Source organism: Austrofundulus limnaeus, unplaced genomic scaffold (assembly GCF_001266775.1).
Source record: "Austrofundulus limnaeus strain Quisiro unplaced genomic scaffold, Austrofundulus_limnaeus-1.0 Scaffold472, whole genome shotgun sequence".
In the NCBI taxonomy this organism is placed as follows: Eukaryota; Metazoa; Chordata; class Actinopteri; order Cyprinodontiformes; family Rivulidae; genus Austrofundulus; species Austrofundulus limnaeus.
Window position 1 is genome coordinate 126,817 of NW_013952874.1, and position 18,809 is coordinate 145,625.

The window sequence follows — 18,809 nt, forward strand, 5'->3', positions numbered from 1 at the left end:
ACGAAGAATTGAGGCAGTTCTGAAGGCAAAAGGGGGTCCAACCCGTTACTAGCGTGGTGTACCTAATAAAGTGGCCGGTGAGTGTATATGACCAGCACTTGGCCTCCTAGGGAAAATAATAGAATTGTCACATTTTTCAGCTCATCAGAAAATATTTTCCCATCTTAGTTTGCAGTAAATGAAAAATCAGTTTGACTAAAAGCTGCCATTGGTTCAGGAGAGGACCATAGCTGCTGTGTAACTCACCACAGGGTGGCAGGTCTGAAAGACCTCACTGAGCAGGACGCCGCACTGACGCTTTGCAAAAGGCTCTCTGAGGGGACTGAGGCTGCAGGGGTGTCTGATGTCTGGACTGTTGACACACTGAAGACACATGAAGGAGTCAGTCTGAACACGGTTAAACCACAAAGGAAACTCAACAAGTAATTAACTAAACTTTAAATGAAATGGAGCTGTGAATGAGTGATGATATGATTCTCCTATTCAGGCACAACGTTTTCTTTTTTTTTCTTTGAGAAACTGACACTTTGAACACAGCTTTGTTGAAAATGTACATAAATTCAGAAGGTAATTGCTTTGCTAATATGGAGTTGATGAAGTATCTGTGGGTCTTTTTCATGAGTGATTGTAGGATGGAGCAAGTTTGATAGATGAACGGGGGCCTCGCCTGCTGTAAAGAGGAAGTTGTTCTGGTCTGTCGTGGTGAAGAAGAGGCTGTGGTGAAAGGTAAGGCTCAGTTTACATCCCATCCCTCACCTGTGGCCATGATGTGAAGACCATGACCAAAAAATAGAGATCCCAAATAGAAATAGCTGAAATGAGGTTCCTTCTTCTGGCTGCAAGATGGCTCAGTGATTAGCACCGACACCCCACAGCAAGAAGGTCCTGAGTTCGATCCCCAGTTCGGACCTGGGGTCTTTCTGTGTGGAGTTTGCATGTTCTCCTTGTGCTTGCGTAGGTTTTCTCTGGGTACTCTGGTTTCCCCCACCCCSCAAAACATGTACAATAGGTTGCCTTCAGGCCCAGGCCTCACTTGAAAAAGAGATCTGAGATCTCAATGGGACTTGCCTGGTAAAATAACAGTAAATAATTCTCAGAGTGGCCAGGCTCAACGTGAGTAGCTGCTCCTCCTCACTGAAAGGAGTTCACTGAGGTGGTTTCAGAATCTGATAAGGACACTTCCTGGGAGCCTCCCTCTAGTTGTTTTCCAGGCATGTCTGACAAAAAGATGCTGAGGCAGACCTCAAACTTACTGGTGAGTTTATGTATTCTCTCCAGTCTGGAAACACTTTGAGATCCTCCAGAAGGCGCAGGAGAGGAAGATCCAATTTTCCCTTGTAAGAGCTGGCTTTTAGGAATATAAGCCTTTCCCACATCTCTCATACACAAGGTTATGAGGAAATTATTTACCAAGGAATTTCTTATTCTTCGTCAATATCTTGACTGTGCGAAGTGAAAAGGACACACAATAAGTGGAATACTCAGATAAGTTCAATTTGATCCATAAACGATATGCAATCATTTATTTACATAAATTAAACAAAAAATGATTAACAATTTAATTGTGGGTAAATAATTTCCTCATAACCTTGTGTATGAGAGATGTGGGAAAGGCTTATATTCCTATAAACCAGCTCTCACACCCTCCTGAACCTACCACAGATAAGTAGAAGAAGTGGATATTTTGCTCACCTCTGTTGCCGTCCAGCTGTTCCCAAACTCCTGTGGTGTTGGCAGATCAATGTTGTCAGGTGTTCGCATCTCATTCACTGTCTTCAGGTCGAAGTTCCCACACAGACCACTCACTTTCCCCTGAACACATCACCAACAGCTCCTCACATCCTCACATCATTGTAACCTAACGGCAAATTTTCATGAAATATACTGCAACAATTCAACACCTAAAACTTCCCTTATCGGCACTGTTTATATGTTTTGCATCTACTCTTTAGGCACGACTATTACCTTTTTGCAGTACAGAATCTGTCCACTAGGAGCAGAACTGAGCCCTCTGTTATTCCCCAAATGATTTAGATTTCTTTTTCCTCATGGTTATTTTTTTGGGGTGTTTAAATAATAATATTAAAACCATAACACAGAAAAGTGAATGTGACACAGGCAGCTGTTAAAAAATGTTTTTACAAATAAAATTAAATAAACTCTGACTCTGGTGTTCACTGGTATTATTATTATTATTATTATTATTATTATTATTATTATTATTATTATTATTATTATTATTATTATTATTATTATTATTATTATTATTATTATTATTATTATTATTATTATTAGCTTTTACTTAGCAGTGGGGCATCGGCTGAACTCATCACCCTATGCAGTTTGCAGATAAAAAAGAAAGTTCAGGAACATCTTCCTACCTGCCATCGAGGCCCAACCTGGATATGAACAGTAGTTTTACGATCCCACAGAACCGTCACATCTTCTTCTGGGAAGTGAATCACAGTAAAAAATCCTGCTGGCCAGATGAACATCTGCTGCTTCCTGTCAATCACACTGGATGGATTCTATACGAGATGGAAAAGTTTGATGCTGCAGAAACCCTTTCAAATATCCAGTGAGTTACCACACAGGAATTAAAATAAAACTGAGATTTCAACAAAAGTGATGTTGAGTTTGTATTTAAATTACAACAAAAATAAAAATAAACATAATAAGCGACTTACTGGCTTTCCAGAGTCATCATCAAACAATATGAAGGATCGATCAATGTTGATAAGAAGGGATTTCCTGCAAATAATCCCAGTGTCAAAACAGTCAACGTTTTCAGCTGTAACACTGAGCATCACCTCAGCACTGCTCTGTGGACCAGAGAAAGCAGAGAAGACAAAGGTCATTATAAATCACAGGAGATACAGTTTGTAGATTCTAAACTGTGTTTAATCAGGCATCAGTTTTTCCTGCATCCCACATCTCTGATGCTAATTTTCTTAAAACTTTTCTGCTTTAAACAATATACCCATTCAGCCATTATCTTTAGCTTATTCTGAGTCAGGTTGCAGAGGCAGCAGCTTGAGCAGCGAGGCTCAGGTCTCTCTTTCCCCAGCCTCCTCTTCCAGCATTTCTGGGAGGATTATAAGGTTTTCCCAGGCCAGTTGAGAGTCACAGTCTCTCCAGCGTGTCCTGGGTCTTCCTCTGGGTCTCCTCCCAGTTGGACATGCTTGAAGCACTTCCCTAGAGAGGTGAGGCATCAGACGCCCAAACCACCTCAACTGACTCCTTTCAACATGGAGGAGCAGCAGCTCTACTCTGATAACTGAACTTCTCACCCTATTTCTAAGGGAAAGTCCAGCTACTAGGGATGGGTACCAAAACCCAGTATTTTTTTCAGCACAGGTTCAGCGTGATTCATTTTGACCAGATTGATAAGCTCCAGCCTTAACATTTTTGTTAACGGTACAGGAATAGTGGCATGTCAAGCACGAAACACAGCACGTTGTGTTGGGTTTTTTTTTCTGCTTGGCTCTTGGAGGGATCAGACGCTTCTGCTCTTTCTCCCGTGCCTCCCTCATTCTCCTGCTTTGCTGCTGTGCTGGATCTTGTCTTCCTTCCTGCAATCAGAGCCAATTATCTGACATGCTTGTTTAGTACAGTGTTTATATCTGAACCTGCCTCTGGTAAGCTGCTCCTGTGCAGCATTTTATTTTTGTAACAAAGCAACATGCTGGAAGTAAATTCTAGATTGAGTAACTTTAGCACCAATACAGTCCAAAACCGCTCAACCTTACTATAGTGTTTTTCTGTGGATTATCAGTAATTCAGGACATGGAAAATTAAAAGAAAAAGGATGAAGCAACTGGACTTCTGTTCTGTAGCCAAAGACGTGGAGCTTCAAAGATTTAAACAGCATCTGGATTGATCCGCTCAGCCCCACCTCAGTGAAATAAGTCAGACGTAAGCGTTCAGACTGAGGTCGCTTTGAAAAACATCAGATATGTATCTGGATCAAAAAAGACAGAAAATCTGAAAAAATACTGAAAAGATTTGTATTAGATTAAAAAAATAAAATAAAAATTCAAATTTTTTCACATTCAAACGTCATAAAAAAATTCAACATCTTCTTACTCCATTTTGGATAGAATGGCATTTTATCGAACGCATTAACCGCCTGACATACAGTTAATGCAATGCAGATTACAATTGCATGAGCAAATAAAAATTAATTGGCTTTATAATATGTTCTACATTGTTTTAAAATAAAAGCATTGCATATTCAGTTTGTTTTTGGTTTTAGTCACAGAAAAGCATTGATAAGAGGACTGTTAAAATACAGGCTCAATAAGCAATATCGATGGGAATAGTAGTACTGATAAAACCTTAATGATACACATTACACATCCCCAACAGCTAGCCTGCAGAGAAATCTAATTTTGACCATCTGTAGCCCCGATCTTGTTGTTTTGGTCACTACCTAAAGTTTGTGGCCATAGGTGAGGGTAGGAATGTAGTCTGACTGGTAAACAAAGAGCTTCTCCCTACAGCTCAGCTCCCTCTTCAACACAACAGACCAGTACAGAGTCTACAATAATGCAGAAGCTGCACCAATCCGTCTATCAATATCATGCTTCATTCTTCCCTCACTCATGAACAAAACCACAAGATACTTGAAATCCTCCACTTGAGGCAGAACCTCACCCCCCAACCCGGTTAGAGAAATCCACCCTTTTCCAACTGAAGACCATGGACTCTGATTTGGAGGTGTGGAGGTGTTGATCCTCATTCCAGCCGCTTCACACTCATCTGCAAGATCATGCAACAATGACGCCAAAAGGACGACATCATCCACAAATAGCAGAGACGGAATCCTAAGGCCACCGAACCGAACTCCCTCCATGCCCTGTCTGCATTGAGAAATTCTGTGTATAAAAGTTATAAACAGAATCTGTGAAAACGGGTAGCCCTGAGCCCACCTTCCACCATGAAGGGGTCCAACATACCGCTGACAATGTGAACCAAACTCTCGCACCACTTTTATAGGGACTGATTGACCCGTAACAACAGACCCACAATTCCCTACTTACTGAGCACCCTCCACAGTGTACCTCTAGGAACTCAGCGAATACCATCTCCAAGTCCATAAAACACAGGTAGACTGGATGGGCAAACTCCCATGACCCCTCACGGACCCTAGTGAGTGCAAAGAGGTGGTCCAGTGTTCCACAGCCAGGATGGAACCTGCATTGTTCCTCCTGAATCTAAGGTATGACCATCGGACTGTCTTCTCTAGCACCCTGAGTAGACCTTACTGGGAAGGCTAAGGAAGGGGATGCCCCTGTACTTAGACATACCMCCGGTCTCCTTACAGTGAAACTGGTCATGGGCACCAATAATATCCATGACCCAGAAAGGAAGAAGTGARTAAAGATAATAGATGAATGGATAGAATAATAGAAGTAAGAAACGCTGTATCATGAGAGATTTCGTTTTTTCTTTTAGCTAACAAAACAAAAATGAAAAATTGGCCTATATCCAACAACATAAATAAATACATTTAAAATTGTTTTCAGGCCTTGTTAAACAGAAATTCATATAAAGCATTTTGTTTGAAAACCCATTCACTTACAAATTACTCACTGAAACTAAACAAATAATTTCATGTTTTAAAGTATACCAGGTTTTTACTACCTTTACAAGATACACTTTGCAGGCACCGACGTAGTCAAACAGCAGCCCATCAAATGTCCTGTAGTGGCGATCACTGTATGCAGTGCACATGGAGGGACATGGAGGAAACACACACTGGAACGTCCCATGTTGGCAAACACTACAAAAACAGCAATGTTTCAATGATTTTATCTAAACCTGTTCCCACTTATTGCAAATACATTTTTGCACATTTAATGGGCTCTATGGAAAGCCCAGGCTTACTGAAAAGTGCAACTGAATTGGCAAATGCTGAATCGCCACTTATTGCACCATTAGTCTGTCATCTCTATCGTCTTCCCTGCCTATGGCTTGGAGAAGCAATGAAAGGAGGGGAGACTGATTGAGATTACTGGGAGGTTCAGTTTTTTTCCTTCAGTGATGAAGAGTTTGAAGCAGATGGAATCAGAGAATTGTACAAGGCCTTCTCTGTTTCCCGGGCTGTCTTTCTTCCCTGTGATAACAGAGAATTATGGATATCAGGTGGTAACTTTCACCTCTCTGACAGCCTCAGGACAAAGTGCTTTCAGGCTCGCTTTGAAAAATTAGTCAAGTTGTTGGAGAGTTGTCTTCATCCTAATACACATTTTTCCAGATTATTGGCAAAATAAAATGGTAAAATGAGCTGACTGAAACTACCCCAGAACAAAATAGGCAGATACATAATAAAGATCATGTGGAAAGAGGGGAACATAATTTTAGTTTACAGAATAAATATTGATGTGAAGATTTGAAAACTCTTTAAAGGGATCCATGATTAGTTGTAACATTAGACTTTATTTGATAAACATGTATATTAACTGTACAATAAAGACTGTAAAATTACTGTAGGATGTTTAATTTAGTAAATTATTTAAAATTTATTTTAATGCGGACGGAGCCATTTTATTTACACACAAAGCATTCTGGATAAATGATGACGTAGATAGGTCCTCAGTGTGAGCGAGCTATATCCACCCTGAAGGTTAATCTTGGACAATATTTGACGAGTGGCTCTTTTAAATGAAACCAGAGAGCGTTGACAGAGAGGTACAACACACAACACAATCTGCTGGCTTTTTTAGATTTGCTGTTTTTTTGTGTTCAGTGCCCTGAGATGACTTTTGTTGAGACTTGGTGCTATATAAATAAACTGAACTGAATTAAATTGAACTGAAATGAAGTGTGTAAGCATACCACTGATAGCAAGGAGAGGAGACTCTGTCACCAGGAAAATATTCTTTTCCTTTCCACAAACAGGGACAAGCTGCAGGTTCGAAGCACTCTTCTCCGTGTTTCAGAAGTCTGAAGGAAAAAAAATACATTTGTTCTTACTGCAAGTTTCATATGAAATGTTTACAATACAAACTTTTTTTTAGTTCAGAACAATGTAAAACATTTCTTTGCTTTTGAATCCTTTCTGCAAACTTTAAATTAATTGTGAATTTTTTAAGGTAAACACAAACTGACTGAGTGTCATTCACTGTAGCAGCATGAAACAACTATGGTATTTAATTTTAACAAATGGCTGTATTGGATATCAGTGCTGCATCACTACTGACCTCAGAACTGTTATACATGGACGTTTAGTTTGGTTTATGATACTTTATTGATCCCATGAAGGGAAATTACAGTTTCGGTTATAACTGTCTGGCAGATTTCTATGTATCAATAACAAGCCCTTGCTATGTTCAAAAGTTAATTATAGTGATCAAAAGAGATCTGCTTCCCTCTCATCTGCTGCTTAAACTCCAGATCTGTCTTGGAGACATAAAGAACTGGATATTCTGATCTTTTCTCATGTTAAACTGAAATAAAAACTGAGGTCACTGCCTGTCATTCAACATTTGTATAAGTCACTATCAATTATCACTATCAATTATTATTTTCTAATTATTTAAAACATACAAATTCAGACATACAATTTGTGTTAAACTAGAAACTAAAACTGAATCTTTCACAAAGACACTGTGAGACACTGTGAGACACTGTGAAGCACTGTGATACACTGTGATACACTGTGAGACACTGTGAGACACAGTGAGACACTGTTAGGCACTGTAAGCACTGGGAGGCACTGTGAGACTCTGTAAGCCATTCTGAAGCACTGTGAGACACTGTGAGACATTGAGAGAAACTGTGATGCACTGTGAGACATTTTGAAGCACTGTGAGACATTTTGAAGCACTGTGAGACATTGTGAGACATTGTGAGGCTGTTTTTGTAAAAATGATTGCTTACAAATAATAAAAACCCAAAGTTCACTCTCAGTAAATTAGAATACTACACAGTCAGCTTTTTGTACTTTTAGCAGTGTTGGTAGGAGCCAAATCTTGTTGGAAAATTAAATCAGCATCTCCATAAAGCCTGTCAGCAGAAAGAAGGATGAAGTGCTCTGTAAAGTCCTGCATTGATTTTATAAAACCCAGTGGACCAGCACCTGCAGGTGGCATGGCACCCACAAATCACCACACCCAAAAACTGTTTTGAATATATTTCCTTGTTTACTTTGACCCCAACATTGAAATTAAATCTCCACCCTTGACTTTAAGTATCTCTTCATTTGAAAAGTGCCATATAAATAAATTCAAGTTGACATAAACTCAAAGAGATAGCTAAAAATCTTTAAAAAAAACTGTTGACTAACAACATGTTATCAACATATTCCCATCATTTGGAGCTCCTGTGCTCATCTCTAACTCAAATAGGTTCTTTTTTTTCCAAAGAATGACAGATGCAGAGCCAAAGCAGGTAAATTTCCATAGCTAAACGATGCCAGAAAATGAAAAAGGTTTAGGGGTGGGCTGCTGAGGATGAAAAGCCACGACACTTATTAGTTACATGAGAAAACCAGACAATTAGGATTCTCAGAGATAGAGAGTGTCGCAGTCTTTGTCTGAACTCCTTCATTTGCTTTCCACCCTGCATGTCGAAGCTGATAAGTATCTTGTAATATGCAGAGCTGAGCTATATCATCTGGCAAGGCAGCAGACAATGAAGTGACACTCTGAATGGTCCTCAGGTTCATCTGAGTAGAGTTACAGCACAGATAAAACCRTGTTAACAGCTTCCTTTCTCTGCAGGCCAAGTTGCTGTATCAATTACTCTGATCAAAGATCCTTCAATCTTTTGTCCACCAGAACTATGCACTTATAATGAACAAATCCTTAGAAATAGAGAACTTGTTTTTAATTTGCTTTACAAAACAAAATAAAAGTTGCAGAGGAAGATGTTGAATGGAGCAAAGACAATACAGTTCAACTAGGGTTTATGTTGCATTGCGTAGTCGGCCAAATCAGTCTAAGGAACAAAACTTTCTTCTTTCAACATCTAGAAGCAGTGTCAGATCCAGTCTGGACATTATGTGCACCTTTATGCACTATTCTCTGTTCCAAATATATTTTTTATGGATCTCAGTTATGGATTCACAGGTTCAACTGTTTCAAATTAAATTAGTCCTCTTTAACTGAACTTTGTTTTGCTCATGACACTTCAAATGTTTCCCAAATATTAATCCAAACTAAACCAGTCCTAGTAGCCTCATGTGTTTCAGTTCTGACAAGAAAGTTCAGGTTCTTATAAGTTATGAGTTGATCTGGGTTAATTGACACAGAAAAAATGAATGAATAGTCTACATTTTGATCATAAACAAAGTCCCTCATTGTGACTGAAAAAATCTAATGAATACTTYTGTCAGGACCTCCTGAAGTTAAAATGTCTTACATCTGTTTTCATCTTGAGTCATTGTATAATGTCAGTGTATAATGTTTAAGTTCTAATTCAGTAAGTACTCTGTACTAGGTTTGGGCGAGTACCCAAACTGAAGTACTTGTACACGGTTTGAGATAAACTAGTTTCAAGACATCCCTACTTTTTAAGGTCACTGTAGACGTCTCTTCATCCCTGTTCACAGCTGTCCTCACAGAGTGACTGAGGCCTCGTTGTGTTCTTATTTACCCCTAAAATAGTTAACTATCAGGTTTCAGGTTATTAAGTGCTTTTATAGTGGACTTCAGAGTTAGAAGCTGAAGTCACCACAAAGGTCATGGAGCTTCATGTAACAAACAGGAGCATATGAATCACAGAGATGAGGTCAGCATCTCTGCACCTCACTGACCTTCTCTCTGTGATATTCTGTTTCAGGTTGTTAAGACATTTTAAACTAATCTTGTTTGTAGACAGACATGAGGAAGAGGAGCTACGGTGAACGTGGGTGTTTCATACAAGGTTTTGAGTTTCTTTAAACCCCTTAGGTGCTGATTCTCTTTAACAAAATAAAGTTAAAAAAAATAACTGTTCTCAGGTATGAAACTGTCATGAATGAAAAAAATGTCTGCAAAGGTGTCTCAAGGTGGAATGTGTGGCTTAGCATGTTGTTATGATGACATTTGGTTGATGTCACAAAATGAAAGATTTAATTCTCTTTCAAGGCTCAAAACCAGATATGATTATGAGGATCAGATTACTGGAATCCACTCTGTGTGTTTACATCATGTCCATGTTTTTAAAATAACAGGTTCCCTCTACATTTTCCTTCCAAAAAAACATCATTTTGAGGACAATTAGCCACAACTGAATCTGCAATTTGTTTGTGGGCAACAGACTCACAAACAGTCTTCATATGAATTTGTTACCAAAGAACCACATTTGTGAAACCTCATGAAAAATTAAGTGTGAATTAAACATTTTATTTTGTGAAAAAAAAAATTAAAATAAGTACTCCATTTTCCAAAAAAGCTCAAAGTGTAACTTATTTGCTGCGCCAAACTGGCCTTGGAGGGTCATTCCCCAGCTGGTCATGCATCTTGAAATTAAGTTTTTTTCTGGTGCCAAAGCAGCCTTCTCAAACTAACTTACATTATAAAAACCCAGTAATTTATAGAAAAACTCATTAATCCATAATTGTAGTTTTGTCATGGTGTTCATATGTGTGAAGCAGTGGTGGATGCTGGTCTTTCAAGAAGGGGAAGCTCAGTTTTGGCCTAAATCATAAAATGTGTCGTTTTATTTATACATAAATTCTATGTCTTCAGTTCCTTTTCAAGAAAATGATTTGTGACCCTGTCACAGATCATTTTACAGCACTTCTAGTCAGCCAGCTCACTTTGTCACACCAGGACAGCTGCAAAGACCTGTTACTTTTCCCCACCTTTTGCACCAAATTAATCTGAGGAGCCCTGCTGTCTAACTTTAAGTTTTTCTTTCTAAGGAAGACTATCAAATGGCTTCTCCAAAATCCGGTCCACAACATTCAAACTGTCTGCCATTACRTKCAGCTTGTTACTGGCRCGAGGCTASTGTGAAGTGTGTCCGCCTGTGAGTGCTTTATAACRGTGGAGGGGYTCAGCAGCACCCGCTGGACAGAAACTGYGATASAAGTCAGAAAGARTCTCCAAACACAAGCAGCTACAAAACAACCACCAGAAATAGAAGCTYCATTTGTYGCTAGTCATTTTTAACAAAGAAAATGCTGCTAAAAGGATTAATAAAGTCTCCGGTTCAACTTAGAACAGAAACGAAAGTAAAAAATGCTCCCACGAAATGTTTACAACAAAAGATCGCTGATTCGCTCATTTCGCTGTCAATCAAAAAGGGATTCAGCCTCCGACAGATCATCCAGTCATYATGCAGAAGCTGAGCGTCCGGGCCAGCCGAGGSCAGCCCACTGCCCCATAGACCCCCAGAGACRCTGAGCGTCAGATGGGCGGGACAAAGCCAGCATTTATCCAATGACTCTATATCAACTTCTTCTTGTATMCACTTCCTGGAKCTCTTTTCAGTGGCTCGTATGTGGTTGTGTCACTAAGGAGTATCATAACCTTCTCATGGTAGTCTTTCTGGTTCAAAATCACTGTGCACCTTCCTTTGTCTGCTGGGAGGATGATGATGTTCTTGTCCTTGCTGAGGGTGGTGAGAGCGTCTCTCTCTTCTCTACTGATGTTGGAAGGTGGTGGTTTGGCATTGCTGAGACAGGCTGAAACTTTGTTCCTAAGAGTGTATTCAGACCAGGAAAGTCCTTTGGTCCAATTGTTTGGTCCGGACCAAAAGTGGACTCTTTTTTTTTCGTTTGGTGCTGTTTGCATTCACATTGTGTTTTTTTGCAAATGAACTATAACTTGTGAACAAAGCCATGAGGCTGACGATCATTGCTCCCATTGGACAAAAAAAGGACGGAGGCGGGACTGAGCCACAGATCCAGAAGAAAACAAGGAAGTCCTGCATGCTGCAGTTCTGATGCGCACATTTTTGCTGCTAGTACAACTGCAATAGCATTTAAAATGTCAGAAGCAGCTAATTTAATGGTGGTTCCGTGATGATATTCTAATTTTGGAGCGGCGTCAGTAAATGTGTCCCGCAACCCAAAGGAGAAGAGGTGCTCTGCTTGTTCTAACCCACAACACGCCGGCAGTAGAGCTGCTAACAGGAGACGATGAAACAGGTATGTATTCAGTTTATTTAGCTCTGCAATGGTGGTCTGTGAAGTCCAAAAAGGTGCATGTTTAATGCAGTAGAGTCTGGTCTGTATTCACACCAGAAGCAAACTGAAGCGAACCACACCAGAGTTCGTTTGGAAGCGGACCGAGACCAYCTCAAAAAGCAGGTCTCGGTCCGGTTGTTTGATCCGCACCAGAGTTCGCATGAGTGTATTCACACCTGCACAAAAGGTCCGGACCAATGCTGGAAACGAACTCTGGTTCGTTTAAAGCTGAGCAAATTATCAGGTCTGAATACGACCTAAGTTGTTCTGCTTCAAATTCTGGGATTTTGTTGTTGTGAGGGACGTTGAACCCCCGCTTGCATTCACTACATACACATAACACGACACAGGTCAGGTGATGGGGCACATGACCCTCTATGAACAATAGATCCAATTAAGCCTGTTGTTAAGTCAATGGCCCTCATTTGCATGTGACTAACTTGCTTGTCCAGGTGGAGGCAGGGTTTCACCTGAAACTCTCAGACTGAAGAAGTCTCTTGGAGGAGAGATGAAACGTTTCACTAAAGAAGAACCCATCCAGAGGACCTATTTGTTTTTTCTTTTTGATCAACTGATTATGTTGTTTTGTATGGTTCATATACTTGTAAATCTGATTCTCTTGGACTGAGTGCCTCACCAGCCATGAACCTCACCACATGTCACTGCACTGATGATAAACAAYGCTAAATTACCACCTCTTTATAGACTGCTAGAATTAAAACCTTCCAGATATTTAACTTCAGATAATCTGTAGTTTCACCTTACAAATTTTAAACTAGCAAATGAATAATTCCACAGTTTATGTACAAAGTATGATGTCATCAAATTATCTTAGTTTCTATTCATTCAACGAGCTGTCACTCACCCGGGAGGGCAGGCACATCCCGACACACAGGGCTCATGTGCAGAGCAGGTGATGTTTAGTAGGTAGGATTCACAGGTGCGCTCACAGGCCACGCCCCTTCTCGACGGGAAGTTGTGTTCCGTCTCGGAGCAGTTCTGGTACTGCTGACCCAGTGGACACAACCTGTCTGCAAGAAGAGAAGAAGAAAGCACAGATTGGTGAGATGAGACCAGTAATGCCTCGTCAGCCTGAAGGGTCACARTGAAACGCTGTTGTGCTGAGAGCCTCACCTGTTTCTGTAGTTTGGGACACCAGTTTACCATTCAAACAGAGCCTGTGTGGGGTGTCGGTGGAGGTGGGGGGCAGAGAAAGAAGTGACAKGATGAGAGTATGTCAGACAAGATGATTCAAACAAGAACTTTATTAGACTTTAGGTAAAAGTGGTCTATGTTCCATGAGCCATCAGCTGGTGACCACACGTTTATGAGGTTATGTCATGTTTGAACATTTGTGTAACCCTTTAGGTTCTTGCTGAGTTTTTATTTTGTTTCTGTGTTGTGCTCTGTTAGGGTCATCTAAGTTTTCCTTTTATTGCTTTTGTCTAATTTATCCTTGTTTGATTCATCAGGTCACTCAGTTTGTTYTTATAGCTCTGTCATAAAAATAATTTAAAATATGACCTACTGTCACTATTTTTCTTTTGGCCTTGGCTTCATTTGAAAATGTCACATAATTAAGAACAGAATATAAAGAGAGTGATACGAGGACATGGCCTGAAGAACTGAAGACACGTATGTTTTTACTCTGCATGTCTCACTTTTTATTGAAGGTTAAGGGAAATCCAACCCATCTAAATCATTTTAGCCATTATTGTTAGGGTTCACCCAGTTTCAGAATGAAGTATGTTATTTATAATATAATATTCAAAATTGGATCCATGTCAAAAATGTTATTTATTCACTCTTATGTATACAAAATGTAAAAATGCAAAAGCTGAAAAGAAAAATGCTTTTAAAACTCAAAGTTAGGATCTTACTGAACACCTGCTGATGTCATGATTACATCTCCTGGTTCATAATCTRCACCGAGGAAACTGCAGGGACACTCGCTCCTGAAAAGAAAAAAGTCAACAATGAAAGCACAAACTCGCTGACCTCAGATCCATATCATTTCAGTTGAGGCTGTTTTCAGAAACATAGTTATGTCAACAAACTCATAACCTCTAAAAGTAAATCTGAACACATTTATTTGTCTTGTTTATGTTTTGTTCAGAGCCTTCCATGAAGGAATCCATACTGTCTTTTTCAAGCCAGAGTTTTAATTAAGTTCAACCTTTGTTCTAAGATAAGATAAGATAAGATAAGATAAGATAAGATAAGATAAGATAAGATAAGATAAGATAAGATAAGACCATTCAGAAGAAGACAGAACATAAACATAGGAGAACAGGTGCTCTGGGTCATGCAACCACTGATCCCTGCACAGAGCAAGGATCATCTTCATGAAGACATCATGAGGAGGCATAACTCTTAAAAGAAAAACGAAAAACCACACAAGGAAAGATGAGGGAAAACAAAATAAAACATTGTATTATATCAACAATGTGACACACTATGGTGTTTATAAAAAAACTCTGCACAGAGCACATTTATTAGCCAGAGAAGTAAGTGAGTTTTAGGGCTGTGTATCTGAAGCCATGAGTGTTGTATGCACTTGTGCGAATATCTGAAAAATGTGCCCGAAGAATCAAGTCCCCAAAACCCGCCAAGCCATATTCCAGAATATTTACGTTAACTGTTCATTCTGTGCGGCCCTCAGCTTGCTGCAGGAACCAGATCACAGATGGGAGGGAGAGGGGGGGGAAGTTGGGGAAGCGAGCCACAAGTCAACTTAAACATCCAGGAGAATTTAGTTCCACAGATCTTCAAGGCCATGTAGGAGAGCCAAATCTGTAATCAGTTGTTTGGGAACAGAAGAAAATGTTTTCAGTCAGGCAGACAATAATAATTTTAAATCTGCCGTAATGTCCGCTGGAACATCTCAACGTGCTAAATCCAATCAGACAAATAGTATGGACAATTCCGCCAAGCCGAGCTATCAGATTCTCCAAGATCAATTCCATCTGGCCAGCAAAGTCCAGGGACCACAGCTGGCCCGCGACCCTCAGCAGAACCGCTTGCAGACTGAGTCCAGCTCGCTCAAGGCAAAATGAGTGCTGAAAGAATGGCAATCTTTCATATTGGTCAGGCAGCCAGGAAATGGCCTGAATAGCCACTGACACTGCTTTGTAGAACACCAGGAGACCACCAAGCCAATCTGTAGAATCCAGTGATCAGAATCCAAATATATATTCAGAACAGAGCAGAACAGAGGTCCCACYTTTRACATGTCCTCCAATGGAAAAAAAAAACTGTTCCATAAATTTATTAAGAGACCAGCTAACCTAATCCATAAAAATATCCATAATTTCTGGTTTCGGATGAAAACATAGAGTTTCTGAGCAGCAAAGCAGTGAAGATAAGGGAGGGCAGGAGAGAGAGGAAAAAGTGTCTTCTCCGAGAGCAGAACAAAAACATAGAGTTACATGCATTTGAATCAAACTTTGAAACTAATGATCTCATGTGATGTTATGTGATGTCAACCACATCATTATTTAGCTCAGCATCTGTAAAACTGACACTTTTGTTGGATAATGTTGATTGGATCGACTCCAAAGGGTGCAGCTAGTTTTTACTTTATGAAAGTTTTGATTAAATCTGTCCAGCAGTTCATGGAATGTTTTGCTAAGAAACAGAGTTGACTCCAACACTAATGCTGAAGTTTTAAGTAAGGATCTTGTGCCATAGGTAGCATAATGAATCTTAGCTACAACCAAGGCTAATTTTTGCCTCTTACTTGTAAAACTGACTGAGTTATAGGTATCTTTGTGGTTTCTAAAGTCATTTAGCTTTGGCAGCCATCTTGAATCGAACACCAAAGTTAATTAATGGTAGATGGCATACATGTCAACCCCTTCGGACGTTTACCTTTATAATGAGCCTAAAAAATCTGTAATTTTCGCAAAAAAAATCTGTATTAATCACACGCAGGTCAGCAGCCTCAGAGTGGAGGAGACAAGGTGCAGGAGGACKGTCGGCTGCAGCATTATCAGGAGGAAATTAGTGGGTGGGAAGATAGTTATTTGATGGGTTTTTTTTAACATCCTACAGGCTCTGACATGTTAAATAAATTTGAAACTAAGTTTTTGAAAAACTCAGTAAAACATGAAAGAATCTGAAATTGCTTTATACACCCGTATACCTGCAAAATGACAAAAAAAATCCATGTAAATTACAGACAATCTGTACAACTCGACATGTATGAGATGGACATCCAACCATTCTTTTCGGGGCTATACTATGTTCCCCAGTATATTTCACAGTACCCATGTTTTTAATAAGGAAATTCATGAAAAATGCTTGGCTCCCCCTTCAAGTGTCTTTTTAAAAAAATGGAAAAATAAAATACGGATCGCAATACAGGCATTAAACCGGATGACCCCATTCCTTTTTAAAAGTCTCTTTAAAATTTGTCCAGTGGCTCATGAGATATTTTGGTAACAGAGAAACGTGAACGCACACGCAGACACACACAGTGGCTAAAATCTTATTTCCATATTTGTCTTTTGTCAGCAAAAAGAAAAAATGTTCTGTGAGCTTCAGCAGAATTCAATTGCTGCAAAGCACAGACTGAACAGTTTGTTCCTTAATGTGTTAAGAGTTATGTTAAAGAGGGCTCTATGTTACTCTAAACAGAGGACTCATGGTAAGTGGATAGGGGACAGGGAGCTTGAGGAGATGAAATCAGCCTGAAGGTGGCAAATCTAAAAGCAAACGCTGTTCGAAACATGAAGAATTTTAGACTAAATTCTTATCTTAAGCAAACAAAACATAGAAGTTGAGTTAAACAGTTTAGCTGAAACTAAAAGTGTTTGTAACATATAGGTCAATGCCTCACATCAGCTTCTGTACTACAAATTCTTTCTCACTGGTCATCAGATATCTGTGTTGTCCCCAGCCCGAGTGAAAAGGGGGTTTCACGGTGAATTCCTGGATGTAACTCTAGCACATGGTAAGTAAGGCATCGAGCTGCACTAGGATGTAAAAACCTGGGACATTTAAGAGGAATTAAGAGGCGAGTCTTCCAGGGCGGAGCAGACTGAAAGGGAGAGCACAATTATGGAGGGCCCTCAAGCTCTGTAACCTCTGCAGGAAAGCTACAAGGCTTTCCACTTAAGGACTGACCTGAGCTTCAGAGCAGATACAAATATCACTTTGAGAGGATTTGTTTGGTGGAGCGCTTCCAGTTTGACAGCCGTCTGCACAAAAAAAAAAAAAAAAAAACAGCAAGCCGAGCTGGAGCTGCTCCAAAACACAGCTAGACTACTGAGCGGTGATTCACACGTGTCTCTTGAACCCGATGCTGAGAAAATGAAACAATTGCAACTTTGATCTAAATTTCTAGAGAAATGTTAAAGGGTGCTGATGCAGCTACTGCCCAAATTGACAACACTTATTAACTTTCTTTTATAAAGACTTGAGACTTTAATCATCTAAGCTGACAGACTGTTGACATTTTGATAGAAAAACCTCTGAAGAAGTCAAAAGAGAACCAAGATCAAAAGAAACACTAAACCTGCTAAAAGACACAGGTGTGCTAACCACAAAACTATGTCTTTCACTCCCTGACAGCACTCTCAATATTGCAGGCAGGAAGAAAAACAGAGCAGAAAGTAAGCCTCAAACTATAAGCCGTACTGAGGAAAATGTAAAACTGGAAGAAATCAATGTTTGTCACACATATGAATTTTTTATGCAACAAAAACTGGTGGGTTCTCTCCGGGTACTCCGGCTTCCTCCCACAGACCAAAAACATGACTGTTAGGTTAAYTGWTAACTCTAAATTGTCCCTAGGTGTGAGTGAGAGAGTGAATGGTTGTTTGTCTCGTTCGTCTATGTGAGGCCCTGTGATGGACTTGCGACCTGTCCAGGGTGTACCCCGCCCTTCACACTGTGACTGCTGGATATGGGCACCAGTGACCCACACAACCCTGAAAAGAAGAAATGGGGATGGATGGATGGATGGATGGATGGATGGATGGATGGATGGATGGATGGATGGATGGATGGATGGATGGATTGCAGTGGTGGGCACAGTTCCACTAAAACACTAATAGGGGAACTAATTTCTTAATTAGTCCTTTAGGGCTTTTGCTAAATTTAAAATTTATTAGTGGATTAGCACTTTCTAAATTTATGGGCTAAATTTAGAAAGCACTAACTGAGGTCTATAAGTGTTATTGACCAACATTATTGTTCACAGTTGAGGGTGAAAGCTGTCACACATTTTGTTCCTATGTGTGTCACTTATCTACAAGGACACGTGTCAAACTCAAGGCCCACGGGCCAAATTTGGCCTGCAGGTGACTCCCATTTGGCCCAGTAAGGCACTAAGTGACAATATTCTGCACACAGTAAATATTCATCATCATCATCATCGTTTATTTATAAAGCACAATAAAAACCAAAGTGCTGTACAGGAGCATAAAATAAAAACAATGAACAAAGTACAGTAATAAAATGAACAATAAAATCAAACAAAACAGCAAAGGCTGGCCTAATGATCCTGCTCTTCAGACTCAAATGCCTGTTTAAACAGATGAGTTTTTAACTCAGACTTAAACTGATGATGAAGAAACTAAGATACTAATATTCAGATATTCTGTTCTGCTTTCTACTGAAGTGGCAATAAAAAGAAAAAAAACATTGTTTAACTTTATCAGGGAAAAATGCCAAGAACTTTAGG

The 18,809-nt window shown here is 39.7% G+C and overlaps 1 protein-coding gene across 1 annotated transcript in view; it reads right to left on the bottom strand.

Annotated features, from left to right (window-relative positions):
• otog (otogelin) overlaps positions 1 to 18,809 on the bottom strand; it is a 95,507-nt gene that overhangs the window by 38,362 nt on the left and 38,336 nt on the right. The window contains exons 19-27 of the mRNA XM_014025379.1: positions 14,002 to 14,076; positions 13,256 to 13,299; positions 12,987 to 13,152; positions 6,841 to 6,948; positions 5,647 to 5,785; positions 2,688 to 2,822; positions 2,382 to 2,528; positions 1,693 to 1,812; positions 247 to 363 (exon numbers count right to left, since the gene is read on the bottom strand). Of these exons, the coding sequence (XP_013880833.1) occupies positions 247 to 363; positions 1,693 to 1,812; positions 2,382 to 2,528; positions 2,688 to 2,822; positions 5,647 to 5,785; positions 6,841 to 6,948; positions 12,987 to 13,152; positions 13,256 to 13,299; positions 14,002 to 14,076 (1,051 nt within the window). The remainder of the gene's footprint in view (positions 1 to 246; positions 364 to 1,692; positions 1,813 to 2,381; positions 2,529 to 2,687; positions 2,823 to 5,646; positions 5,786 to 6,840; positions 6,949 to 12,986; positions 13,153 to 13,255; positions 13,300 to 14,001; positions 14,077 to 18,809) is intronic.